At 46.9% G+C, this 13,884-nt stretch overlaps 1 protein-coding gene across 1 annotated transcript; it reads left to right on the forward strand.

Annotated features, from left to right (window-relative positions):
* The first annotated feature begins 1,048 nt into the window (after window positions 1–1,048).
* On the forward strand, window positions 1,049–12,867 carry SEPTIN12 (septin 12). Its single transcript, XM_028520196.2, has 9 exons — window positions 1,049–1,588; window positions 3,574–3,702; window positions 3,790–3,871; window positions 7,698–7,835; window positions 7,978–8,095; window positions 8,192–8,287; window positions 11,402–11,498; window positions 12,416–12,467; window positions 12,552–12,867. Exons 1-9 carry the CDS (start codon window positions 1,426–1,428, stop codon window positions 12,751–12,753), a joined length of 1,077 nt encoding a protein of 358 aa, XP_028375997.2. The 5' UTR covers window positions 1,049–1,425; the 3' UTR covers window positions 12,754–12,867.
* Window positions 12,868–13,884: the final 1,017 nt, after the last annotated feature.

Here is a 13,884-nt window from a genome sequence, read left to right on the forward strand (position 1 = left end):
TTGCAACAGAGATCTTATGATCTGTAAAACCTAAAGCCTATATACTATCAGAATTATTTATCAACATCTTAGACAGAGGATTGCTTAGGGCTTGCCAATGCAGCTGCCAGGAAACAGGTAAGAAAGAAGTGAGTGAGGTGGACTTGGTGTGAGAAACATCAGGGAGCAGTAGGGACGGGTGAGGACTACGCCAGCTGAAGAGCACATGGCCCAGCCAAAGAGGGCAGCTTGAGTCAGCTGTGGGCTAGGCCCAGAGTTGCCAGGGCTTGCAGTCTCTAAGATACATTAGAAATCTAGATGTTTGTGTGAACAAGTAAAGAGGCTGAAGAAGATGAGCACATGGCCTCAGATTTCACCCCTGCCACTTCCTCACTGTGTGACCTCGATCAACCCCCTTGACTCTCATATCTATAAACTGGGCATAGTAACAGCACCTGTTTCATAGGGCTGTGATGATAATTAAACATGTTCCTCTCCTCAGGCCCCGTGAACAATGTCATGCTGAGACTAAGTATGGGGTAAGTATTTGCTAAATTAATGCTTTGGTTTTCCAATCCTGCCAGTTTACAACTATGGTGCCAGCTGTGGGCAGACCAAAGAAAACACATGGATGTTCCGCTTCCAACCCTAGGTCATAAGTTTGCAGCGTGGTTAAGAGGCATGAACTTGGAAGCCAGGGAGGCTGGCTGAATGAAGCCCAGCTTTGCCACTCGTACCATCTAAGTGACCTTGGGCAACAAAGCTGCCCTGGGCACCTCGGGTTCCTGTCTATAGTGCTAGGCCAGAGTCATTGTGAGGATTACAGGGTGTCGTCCTGAGAAGGCCTGGAGGAGCAGCTTACCTGTCTCTGCCGTCAGGCTCCGCTCCCTGCGGTGGGGGATCCCCCGCAGTGGGGTCACAGGGAGTGGGTGGGGCTCTGATTCTTCAGTTAACTGTCATCCTCTCCCCTCCCCCTCACTACAAACACCAGAATCTACCAGGACGGGGCACCCCCTAAAGTTCCCACAGGAACCCAGGGCCTCCAGGTGCCACACAAGGCTGCTTTTCTCTCTCTGTCCCCCACAGGTCTGGCCCCCGGACTTTGCTGGGGAAGAGTCTGAGAGGAGAGTCTGCCTGGGCCATAGGTGTGTCAGGAGGGGGAGCTGGGCGAGGGGAGGAGCAGATCTCTGGGACTGGCGCATGTTGGGAATGGAGCTCAGTCTCCCTCCAGAGGCAGCTCCCCAGGACACCTCTCACCACAGCCCTTGGGCCCTGGGGGCTTGGGGGTTAGAAAGATTAAGGGAATTAATGTGGGGGAGTGTCTGGAAGCAGAGCTAAGGAGCCAGGGTTGGAAAGTGAGAACTCGGGTAGTCTCCCTCTGGAGCCCCAGCAATCTTCTTCTCCCCACCTCACCCAGATGACAGGCGTTGTTGCGCCCTTTGCCCCATGGACCCCCTGAGGCGATCCCCCTCTCCCTGCTCATCAAGGGCCTCCAGCCCCAGGACCCCGCCCTGTGAGATGCTTGGTTTCGTGGGCATTGAGGCCGTGCTGGACCAACTGAAGATCAAGGCCATGAAGATGGGTTTTGAGTTCAACATCATGGTGGTGGGTGAGTGAGGGGCAGGGGCTCACAGGAGGACAGACCAATGCGCCAGGGCATGTTGCTCACCTCTCAGAGCCTCTGTCTCCACATCTGTTATAAGGGGGCCTACAGAAGTACCTCACAGGCGTGTTGTAGTTGAAATCTGGGAAACATTGAATTGTTAAAAGAAAAAAATCACCTATGAAACCCCAGCCAAAACCAAACAGCAATAAAAGAGGTTGCTCAGGCAGGACGTGGTGAGTGCCCACACTCAGACCCTGTCCTGGCCCTAAACTCACCAACCCACCAGTGTATGATCTTGGGCACAGTCCCTGACCCCTCTCTGCCTCAGTTTCTTCATTTGACTTAGCATAATGCCTGGGGTTTCATTGATCCTCCACATGTCAGTTTATCTGGAATTGCTTTTTTTATACATGCCCAGTTAATTTTGTAGGTCAAAAATTAATTTAACAAAACAAACTAGAGATAACAGGACCCAAAATATCAGAGTGTGTATCACCAATTAAGGGTGTTATTCTATGGCAGCAGTATAATAGAAATGTAACATGAGCCACATATATGATTTTTAAATTTCCCAGTAGCTGCCTTTAAAAAAGTAAAACAGGAGAAATTAATTTTAATCATCTATTTGATGTAACCCAATATGTTCCAAAATGCTATCATCTCAACATGTACTCTGTATAAAAATTGTGAGACCTTTTACATTCTTTATGTCATACCAAGTGTGCAAAGCCTGGTTCGCATTTCCGATTGAGGGTACATCTCAATTCAGATCTGCCATTTTATAAGTTGTAATAGCAGGTGTGGCTGGTGCATTGGGCAGCACAACCCTAAGGACAATTTAAGTAATATACACAAAGGCGTGTCCTGTGTTGTAAAGTAGGATGTTTCCTACTAGGGGACATAGTCCACAGAGTTGGAGAAGCAACTCACACCCCACAGGCAGGATGAGTGAATTTCACCAAGTAGCAAAAGAAGCCAGACACAAAAGAGCACCTGCTGGGTGATTCTCTAGGTCAAAGGTGGGCAAAGCTGCACCCTGTTGATAGAAGTCAGGAGAATGGCTGTCCCTGGGGGACTGGGTTAATAGTCACTCAGATGGGGGCATGAGCAGGCTTGTGGGGAGCTAAGGGTTCTGTTTCATGATCTGCTGCTGTGTATACGGGTTGTTTAGTTTATAAAAACTCGTTTAACTCCCCGTCAATGGACGAATGGATAACCAACTATGGTCTGTCCATCCAATGGAATATTATTTGGCCATGAAAAAGAATGAAGAGGTGATGCATACTACAATATGGATGGGCCCTGGCTGGTGAGGATCAGTGGATTGAGTGTTGGCCTATGAACAAAAGGGTTGCTGGTTCAATTCCCAGTCAGGGCATATGCCTGGGTTTCAGGCCAGGTCCTCAGTACAGGGTGTGTGAGAGGCAACCACACACTGATGTTTCTTTCCTTCTCTTTCTCCTTCCTTTCCCTTCTGTCTAAAAATAAATAAATAAAATATTTTTTTAAAAAAGGAGGAACTTTGAAAACTTTAAGCTGAGTGAAAGAAGCCACACACACAAAAAAGATAAATATTGCATGAATCCATGCATATAAAATATATAGATAGGTAAATCCATAGAGACAGAAAGTAAATTAATGGCTGCTGGGGGCTGAGGAAGAAATGGAAATGACTGCTTTATACTTTAATTGGGGGGTGATGAAAGTATTTTGGGGCTAGACAGAGGTGGTAGTTACACAACACTACAAATGTACTAAATGTTTTTGAATTATTTACTTTAAATGGTTACTGGTTAATTCTTTTATTATATGAATTTTACCTCATAAGTAAAAGGGTAAGCACGGAGGTGGACACTTAAGGTAGCATGCACTTTTCTATATTATGTTATACTTAGAAAACAGTTCACTTTCTAAAAAGATTTATTTAAGAGTTTGAGAAACACTGCCTAAAATGTCCACTGTTATTGCTGTCATGTGGTTACTCCCAGGGCAGAGTGGGCTGGGCAAGTCCACGATGGTGAACACACTCTTCAAGTCCAAGATGTGGAAGTCCACCCCACCAGGCCTGGGGCAGGGGCCCATGCCCCAGACGCTACAGCTGCACTCGGTGACCCATGGTGAGTGAGACCCCCCCAGCCTCACCCTCATCCTCACCCTGCCCCAACCAGGCCCAGTCTCTTCCTCTCTGCACGCTCCCTCCACAGTCATCGAGGAGAAGGGTCTGAAGCTCAAGCTGACTGTGACCGACACACCTGGCTTCGGGGACCAGATCAACAACGACAAGTGGTGGGTTGGTCTTCTAGAGTGGGGCTGAGCCCTGGTCACCCTGGTCCCTGCCCCTCCAGCCCCTGGGAAATATCTGAGCCCTGGAACAACCTGGCTGTTATTTCTGAGCCTCAGTTTGTCTATATAATGAATGTATGCCTTTCTCCCTCCAAGATGGAAGGGCATCAGTATGTAAAGTTTTAGCTTGCTGTCTGACACACAGTAAGCACTCAATAAAGGTTATAAAATAGCAGGGGTTAGAAGCCCACACTCCAGAGTCAGGACCCCTGGGTTAGACCACTTTTTAGCTGCCCAACCTAGGACTAGTCACAGAAGCTCTCTGAGTCTCAGTTTCCTTCTTTCGAACTTGGAAATGATGACACCCACCTTGCAGAGGTGTTCAGGGCTCTCAGTGAGACACACACATACACACACAAAATCAGCATTGGCTGCCTAGTTTGTGGGACCCAGTGTAATGAAAATGTGAGGGCCCTTGTTCAAAAATTATCAAGAATTAGACTTCCAGTAAAGATAAAGGCATAGACACTCTTCGCCTCCTTGCACAACCACAGAGAGAATTACAATATCTCAAAACAAATAACAACCAGAACTGTCAGAAAATTAGTCCCACAACCAAGAATGTAAAGAAGCCACATTCACCCAGACGGGTGGAAGGGGCAGAGTCACTGAGATGAGTGGACAGGCACAGAGATGTGGTGTGGCATGGAGAGGTGGCAGTAGCAGAATGGGCGGTCCCAACTCACAAGTGTAGATAAAAATCAAGAGGGATACATTGGGATCAAGGGATACATTGGGATCGAGGTATCCCAGCCCCAGGCCAGACCACACAGCCCAGGGTTCCAGCACTGGAGGATAGATCCCCATAACTTCTGGCTGCAAAAACCAGTGGGGGCTGTGGTGGCAGAAGACACTGCTGGATTTTGAGGAGAGTCTGTTTAAAGGGCCCGAATGGACTTAAAACATACCCAAACCCACCCACTCGGGGATTCACCACTAGGGAGCAGCTGGAAGGGTGCCAGTCACATACAGGAAGTGGGTGAAGTGACTGGAATCAGGGCAAGTGCTAGACAAACCTACAGGAGCCAGGCAGCAGCATTGCCCCTCTCCAAGCACCCGCCACACACACACACACACAGCCACAAAGCAGTGAAGCAGGTTGCCCTGCCCTGGTGATTACCTAAGGGTCCCCCCACACAATTTACAGGTGCCTTTTCTAAGACAGGGAGTCAAAGCAGCTATACCTAATATATAGAAACAAACACAGGGAGGCTGTTGAATTGAAGAAACAAAGAAATATGGCCCAAATGAAAGAATGGAACAAAACCCCAGAAAACGAACTAAACAAAACAGAGATAGCCAACTTATCAGATGCAGAGTTCAAAACAATGATGATCAGGATGCTCAGAGAACTCACAGAATACATCAAAAACATAAGGGAAGAATAAAGGTTACACTAAGTGAAATAAAGAAAAATCTGCAGGCAACCAATACTGGAGAGGATGAAGCTGAGAATCAAATCAACAATTTGGAACACACAGAAGGAAAAGGCATTCAATCAGAACAGCAAAAAGAAAAAAGAATTCAAAAAATCAAGGATAAGCTTAGGAATCTCTGGAACAACTGTAAACGTACCGACATTCAAATCACAGAGGTGCCAGAAAGAGAAGAGGAAGAACAGGAAATTGAAAACTTATTTGAAAAAATAATGAAAGAAGACTTCCCTAATTTGGCAAAGGAAATAAACATACAAGTTCAGGAAGCACAGAGAGTCCCAAACAAGTTGGACCAAAGAGGACCATACCAAGACCCATCATAATTAATATGCAAAAGGTTAAAGACAAAGAGAGGCTCTTAAAAGCAGCAAGAGAAAAGCAGAGAGTTACCTACAAAGGAGTTCCCATAAGACTATCGACTGATTTCTCAAAAGAAATTTTGCATTCAAGAAGGGACCAGAAAGAAGTATTCAAAGTGATAAAAAGCAAGGGCCTATAACCTAAATAACTCTATCCAACAGAGCTATCATTTAAAATAGAAGGGCTGATTGCTCCTCAGCCTTTTAGTTAAGATGAAGTGTAACATGGAAGGGCAGATAAAGTGCTTCCCAGACAAGGTAAAGCTAAAGGAGTTCATCATCACCAAGCCATATTACATGAAATGTTAAAAGGGACTTATTTAAGAAAAAGGAGAGTTGCCCTGGCTGGTGTAGTTCAATGGACTGAGTGCCAGCTTATGAACCAAAAGGTTGCTGGTTTGATTCTCAGTCAGGGCACATATCTGGGTTGCAGGCCAGGTCTCTTCCCCTCTCTCTCTAAATAAATAAATAAAATGTTAAAAAAAGAAAAAGAAGATAAAAACTATGAGCATTCACAACTGTCAACTGAATCTAAAAAAAAAACAAACAAACAAACTAAGCAAACAACCAGAACAGGAACAGAATCACAGAAATGGAGATCATGTGGAGGGTTATCTGCAGGGAGGGAAAGAGGCAGAATGTGGGAAAAGGTAGAGGGAATAAGAAGCATAAATGGTAGGTACAAAATAGACCTATTTTAGACCAGGGGGAGGTTAAGAATAGTATAGGAAATGTAGAAGCTAAAGAACTTACATGTATGACCCATAGATGTAAACTAAGTGGGGTGAGGATTGCTGGAGGGAAGGTGGTTACCAGGTGGAAAGGGACAAATGGGGAAAAATTGGGACAATTGTAATAGCATAATCAATAAAATCTTTTTTCAATTATCAAGAACTGTAAGATCACAACCACAGAACATTCAGCCAAGCATGGCCCTTCTAAATACAGAGCCCTGTGCTCCATTCGCCCTCCTGTGAATCCGACACCTCACAAGATACTTCACTGAGCACTTACTACATGCGAGCTCTCTTCTAGAACTGGGGGCACAGCAACAAACAAAACGGAAGAACATCCTAGCCTACACGGAATTTACATTGTCACAGGGGTGAAGTAAGAGGAACAAAACAATCAGTTATACAGAGAGTGAGCCTGAACTCTATCGTCCAAACAGGACATTTCTGAGAGTGAAAGGGGTACAGAGCTGTAGGGGTGGCGATTTTAAGCAGAGTGAACAAGAAAGACCTCCAGGAAAAGGTGACATTTGGGTGCAAACTTCCAAAAGATGAGAGAATAAGCCATGTGGTCGTGGGGAAACAAGTGTTCAAGGCTGAGGGTGACATGTACAAAAGCTCTGAGGTAGGTGGGCTGGTGTGGCTGGCAGGGCAAGAGCAGCAGGGAGAGGAGAAGGGCGGGTAGGCAGGGAGCAGTGGTAGGGTGGTATAGGGCCTTGAAGGGCAATGTAAGGACTTTGGCTTTTGTTCAGTTCCTGGAAGTTGGGCAGAAAAAGGATGTGACCTAACTCCTGCTTTCGGAAGGACCTCCTTGGCTGCTGTTGAAAACAACCCACAAAGGGAAGGAGCCCAGGGAGTGGAGTTAGGAAATCCTTACCAGAATCAGGCAAAAGTCCGCGGTGGTTTGAACCAGGCCAACAGCAATTTCTCTTGTTTAATGCTCACTACCCCCAGCCCAAAGTAGGTGTTCTTATTGTCCCCATTTTATAGACAAGGAAGTGGAGCCTCAATTTTGAGAACAGCAAGGGGGCCTCTCTGATGATGCAAAGGAATGAGGGTGGGGGAATTGGGGTGGAGAGTGTACTTGGGTGCTCAAGCACCTCAAGTTGTACAAGACCAAAGGTCCTGCGCCCTGGGTGAACATGTTAATTGGTCATCAGCAGGGATGACCACCCAAAGAACTCAGGGAGACAGGTGGGGCTCCTGGGCACAGTCCTGAAGTGGGATCCATCTCCTGCCCCAGCTGGGACCCCATCCTGGGCTACATCAATGAACAGTATGAGCAGTACCTGCAGGAAGAGATCCTCATCACCCGCCAGCGTTACATCCCCGACACCCGGGTGCACTGCTGTATATACTTCGTGCCGCCCACTGGGCACTGGTGAGGTGGTTGGGCCAGCCAGGGCAGAGAGGAGTAGGAGGAGGCAGAGAAGGGGTTCTCGGCATGGGCTGTGGGCTGGCACCCCCTCACTCACACACTTGCTGCTGCCACTGTCACTGCCATCACTGCCCTGGCTGAGCAGCCTGCGGCCCCTGGACATCGAGTTCCTGCAGCGGCTATGCCGGACTGTGAACGTGGTGCCCGTGATCGCCCGGGCGGACAGCCTGACCATTGAGGAGCGAGAGAACTTCAGGCGCAGGGTGATCTGGGTGCCTGGGACGAGGCTAGGGGTGGTGCAGGTGGGGAGGGGGTAGAATGCACAGGCTGAGCTGAGGTTACCTGCATGTGGCCCCCAGATCCAGCACAACCTGAAGACTCACTGCATCGATGTATACCCACAGAAGTGCTTCGATGAGGACATCAGTGACAAGATCCTCAACAGCAAGATCCGGGTAGGAGGCCATGAGGGCAGGGAGGCTACTGTGACAAAGAGTGATTCTCTTTCCACTCATCCTCTCCTTTTTATATATTCTATTTTTTTTATTTTAATTGTTGTTCAAGTAGTTTTCTGCCCTTTACCCCCATCCCAGCCCACTCCCCTCCATTCATCTTTTCATCTAAATATTGCATCGAGGGGAGAATTCATATATTTCCAGCAGACATAAATCATCCAAACACTTAAGATGAACAAGAAATAGGTCATATCAATAACTCATAAATAAGAGAAAATATTTGCAAATACTATATCTGAAAAGGGACTTGTACCCTAATTATATAAAGATCTCTTACAAATCAACAATAAAATACAACCCAACTTAAGAATGGGCAAAGGATCTTGAGTAGACATTTCTCCAAAGATTTAGAAGGCTGGCCAGTGAGCATATGAAGAGGTGCTCAGCATCCTAAGGGAAGTGCAAATCAAAAGCACAAGATGCTTAATTCCCACTAGGATGGCTATTATCCAAATGACAGACAACAACAAGTGTCAGTGAAGATGTGGAGAAACTGAAGCTCTCACACACCTCTGGGGGGAATGTCAGGTGGTGCAGCTGCTTTGGAAGACAGTCTGACAGTTCCTCAAAAGATTAAGCACTAAGTTACCACGTGACCCAGTAATTTCTCTCCCGAAAGAAATGAAAACCCATGTCCACATAAAAACTTATACACAGATGTTCATAGTAGAATTATTCATAACAATCCATATGTCCATTAACTTGGGAATGTATAAAAAAAGTGGTGTATCCACACAATGGAATATTGTAGCCATAAAAAAGAATGAATTTCTGGTAGATGCTGCAACATGCACAAACCTTGAAAACATGATGCTCAGTGGGAGAAGGCAGACAGACATAAAAGGCCACACGTTGAATGATTTTATTATATGAACTGTTCAGAACTGGCAAGTCTATAGAGACAGGAAGTACATTAGTGTTTGCCAGGGGCTGGGGGGCAGGAAGAATAGAGAGTGACTGACTGCTAAAGGAGAGAGGGTTTCCTTCAGGCGGTGATAGAAAATCTCCAGAATTAGGCTGTGGTCACAGTTGCACAATTTTGTGAATATACTAAAACCCACTGGACTGTACCTCTAAAAGGTCACCCTTTTACAGCATGTGATTTATATTTCAAAAAAGCTGTGACAAAAAACTAGTTCTTTGGAAACTATAGTTCCCAAAGAGGGAACTAGCTCGCATCTTCACATTCTCTGAATTAACTGAATTGCAACTCCAAGCCCCTATGCTGCTCTCCTCACAAAGCATTCAATGTCAGTCTATCTGGAGTGAGCAAAACACCTGGGCAAGGTCTGGGGTCCACCACCCATAGACACCAGGCCTCGACTCCCTCCCCAAGGGCCCCTGCTCACCTACACAGTACTTTTGCTTGGATTAGAAAAAAGTATGCCCTGGCTGGTATAGCTCAGTGGATTGAGCATGGGCTGCAAACCGAAGGGCCGCCAGTTCGATTCCCAGTCAAGGCACATGCCTGGGTTGCAGGCCAGTTTCCTAATGGGGCCACATGAGAGGCAACCACACATTGATGTTTCTCTCCCTCTCTTTCTCCCTTCCTTTCCCTTGCTCTAAAAATAAATAAATAACATCTTTTTTTTTAAGAAAAAAGCAACAGCTGCTTCATAGTGAGGACCTACCCTTGACTTCTGCCCTGCACAGCTGCCTGACCAAGTGTTTGTGCAGCACACAAACTGCACAGCAGCGCACGGAGGCCCTGCCTCCCCTCCTGCACCCGATTTTTCTGCACTCTCCCTCTTTCCCTCCCCACCGGAGCAATGAACAGGATTTCCCATGAGAGTTGAGCACCCTGGCCTTCACCACCTCTGCGTTCTGTCCTGAGGTGGGCGAAGACAGCAGCCTGGCCACCGCTGGAACAGAGCTGGGGGAGTACAAGCAACACATTCTCAAATTAAAAACTCAATAGATCATCCAACATAACATTTATTGAGCGTTTAGTTACTACCAGCTAGCACATAATAAATGTGCAACAAATGGTTACTATTATTAGCATCAATATTATTCCCTGTTATAAATTAATTCTAGAAATAAAAACAAACCCATAAACAGCACTTTAGAGTTTACAAGCTTGAATCTCTGCTTCTGGTCAAGAGCAAGTAAACAACTAGAATTTATAACAGGGTTAAGCAAACATTTTTTTTAACTTATTGATTTGAGAGAAAGAGGAAGGGAGAGAGAAAGACATCGATTTGTTGTTCCACTTATCGATGCATTCATTTGTTGATTCTTACATGTGCCCTGACTGGCGTTCGAACCCACAACCTTGGCATATCAGTACAATGCTCTAACCAACTGAGCTGCCCAGCCAGGGCCAAGGCTTTAGCAAACATTTTCATGACAGGCCAGGGGATGGTAAATACAGGGTGGGGCAAAAGTAGGTTTACAATTGTGAGTGCACAAAACACACTTTATTCTTGTGTTATTGTGTATTAGTTATTATATTATTTTCCATACGAACAACTATAAACCTACTTTTGCCCCACCCTACATTTTAGACTGTGTGGGCTGAGTGGTCTCTGTCGCAATTCCTCAGCTCTGCTGTGGTTGTGTGAAAGCCACACAGAGAAGAGTAACTGAGTGGACAGGGCTGTGTGCCAATACACGTACATTACAGAGGAAAATGGGAGGTGGGCCGAGCTGGCCCGTGAGCGGTGGGGGCCCTCCCCTGGTTTACGAAATTATCCTGGTAACTGTTGAATGTGATTACTCTTCCTGTTTCATAGGTAAGGTAAGAAATTGATGTTAGCAAGATTTTAGTAACATGGCTATTAGTACAGACAATTGCAAGGGTTACTCTGCTAACCCTTAATAGCGCTAAACACTTTGCAAACATTCACAAAGCTCTGTATCATTACTGTTAAAGTTCTCACTCTACAGATGAGGAAACTGAGGCACTGATTTGACTTTGCATCTTCTAACGTATTAGCTATCTTGTGCTCCTTCTACCACTTTCTCTTCCCACCAATGACAGCACCCCGTTGGGATCTTCTCTCCTCACCTGCCTGGTGGGGCCAACCCTCCAGTTTTGTCCCCTCCCTGCAGGACCGGATTCCCTTTGCTGTGGTCGGGGCTGACAGAGAGCACTTGGTGAATGGGAAGTGTGTGTTGGGCCGGAAGACGAAGTGGGGCATTATTGAAGGTCAGTGCAGGTATTTAGGGGAGGACACAGGTGAGAATGGGTTGGAAACCAGGGTACATCTTATTGTCTTTGGAATACTTAGCAGCCATCATGTGATCCCAGTGACTAAGCCCATAACCCAGGAACAGAGGCCTGAGATCAAGCCCCTCTTTGCAGCTGGGAGGCATCAGAAAAGCTGTTGGCTCTCTGGGCCTCAGTTTCCTCACAGCAAAAATGAACATGATGGTGACAGCGACCTCACAGGGTGGCTGGAGGGGGCAGAGCCACCACTTTGGACAGTGCCCAGCACCCAGAAGGCACCCTATTCGTGCACCAGAATTTGTTGAGAGCCCTACTATGTGCCAGGCATTCTACATGCAGTTCCTAAGGAGGAGACAGTAAAAGTAGGACCAACAGGGTCCCTGTCTTCATAGAGCTGGCAAGACAATGACAGATGGGAGAAGCACAGTGAAGGAAATGTGTGGGGTGGGAGAGGGGTTGCTACCTGAGGAGGGCCCTGCTGAGGATAAGACTAGAAGGTAAAGGGGCAGTGGTCAAATCTGATGAGCCCCTGATATATCAAAATAATTATTTAAAGTAGAATATAATTTATATTATCTTGTGTATATACTATATTATCTTCTGCATATACCATATATAGTATAATGTATACATATGGTATATATATAGGGTATAATATAGATATGATAATGTAGCCATTATTACATATATAATAATAAATGAGCAATGGACTCATTGATTTAACAACTGTTTGTAGGAGCCACCTGTACCAGGCACTGGGGACACAGCAATGAATGAATGAATGAATGAATCAAGAACGGGAGGTGGGAAAAGACAGGGAAAGGGCGATAGTGGGTGCCGGGTGTTGTGCAGCATACAGTGGGCACTTATTTGGTGCTCAGTGTCCTATCTTGCAGTGGAGAACATGGCGCACTGTGAGTTCGCCCTCCTGAGAGACCTGCTCATCCGGTGAGGGTGCAAGTAGCCCAGGGGCTCTGGTGGGCCTGGGGGCCACAGTGGCCAGCCCAAGCTGACCTGACATCCATCTCCCAGCTCCCACCTCCAAGACCTGAAGGACATCACCCACAATGTCCACTATGAAAACTACCGTGTCTGCAGACTCAACGAAAGCCACATGCTGCCCCGTGGGCCCGGCTGGGTGAACCTGGCCCCGGCACCCCCCAGTGTCCCAACCACCCCTGGGCCCTCGAAGGCTCGCCAGAAGGTCCACAACAATTTCACAGAGGAGTGGTGAGCACAGGCACAGCCCAGGCCCCTGGGATTCCCCAAGAACTCAGCAGCCCCCCCAACACACACCTGTGTACCAGAGCATGTATTAAATAAAGGTGGACATTGCTTTTTATGAAAAGCTGTACTTTGGGGAAAAAAAGTTTTGTAAATGACTTCTTTGAGCTATCTTCAATAAATGAATGGTTCTTTTTTTTTTTTTTTTTTTTAAGATTTAGAGAGAAGGGAAGGGAGGGAGAAAGAGAGGGAGAGAAACATCAATTGGCTGCCTTTTCATAGGCACCTAAACGCAACACAACTGAGTCCCGACTGGGACAGAACCTCAACTCAGGCAAGTGCCCTGACTGGGAATTGAACCCTCAACCTTTTGGCTGCAGGATGATGCTCAACCAACTGAGCCACACTGGCTAGGACAAGAATGGGTTTTTTTAAAGTAATAGTATAAGATCCCAGGCCCTGGGGAATCACGGAGACCTTGGACAGCATGCCTTGATGACCAGACCCTCCTGCCCCAGAACCAGAGTCAAGCCACAAATCAGATTCTGCCCTCCATCCTGACCCCGCCTCCCAACCCAGGGCCAGGCCTATGATGTGGTAAACATGCCCACCTTTGACTACCTTCCCCCACCCCTGTGCCCCGCCCCCCTGGCCAACCAGCACAGTGAGAACCAGCTCCAGTTTCAGAGTCTGCTGAAGCTGATGTGAAATCCCTGCTCTGCCACATAACCTTGGGCTAGTCGCTTATTCTTCCTGGGCCTCAGCTTCACCATCTATAAAATGGGATGGCAGCATCTCTCCCATAGTATTGTTGTGCAGACGAAATGGAGTAGTTTGTGTAATGTGCCTGCCATGGCCTGGAGAAACGGCTCTCGGACAGACCTGAGGGGAACAGAAGAGAGCTTGGTTGGGGGCAGAGGCCATGCCTGCAGAGTGTGTGAGCACTTCTCAGGACTTTCTGGAGCGCATGATAATAAAGGGACTTCATAGAAGCCCGCCTGGTTGGGACCTGAAGCTCAGTTTAGTTAATGAAAGGATGGGTGACTCCTATGATCTGGAAAGGAATATCCAAACTCCTGTAGAAAGAGAGTGGGTGGTGAGCATCTGGTGCAACATTGGGTGCACTAGGGTCCTCCAGAAA

This window comes from Phyllostomus discolor, chromosome 3, assembly GCF_004126475.2.
Source record: "Phyllostomus discolor isolate MPI-MPIP mPhyDis1 chromosome 3, mPhyDis1.pri.v3, whole genome shotgun sequence".
NCBI classification, from domain to species: domain Eukaryota; kingdom Metazoa; phylum Chordata; class Mammalia; order Chiroptera; family Phyllostomidae; genus Phyllostomus; species Phyllostomus discolor.

What these genes read in the sequence shown, in the direction of transcription:
- SEPTIN12 (XM_028520196.2), top strand. Translation starts at nt 1,426, where the DNA reads ATGGACCCCCTGAGGCGATCCCCCTCTCCCTGCTCATCAAGGGCCTCC. An exon ending in GCTGCACTCGGTGACCCATG is followed by an intron (nt 3,703 to 3,789) that starts GTGAGTGAGACC and finishes CTCCCTCCACAG; the next exon opens with TCATCGAGGAGAAGGGTCTG. An exon ending in CAGATCAACAACGACAAGTG is followed by an intron (nt 3,872 to 7,697) that starts GTGGGTTGGTCT and finishes CTCCTGCCCCAG; the next exon opens with CTGGGACCCCATCCTGGGCT.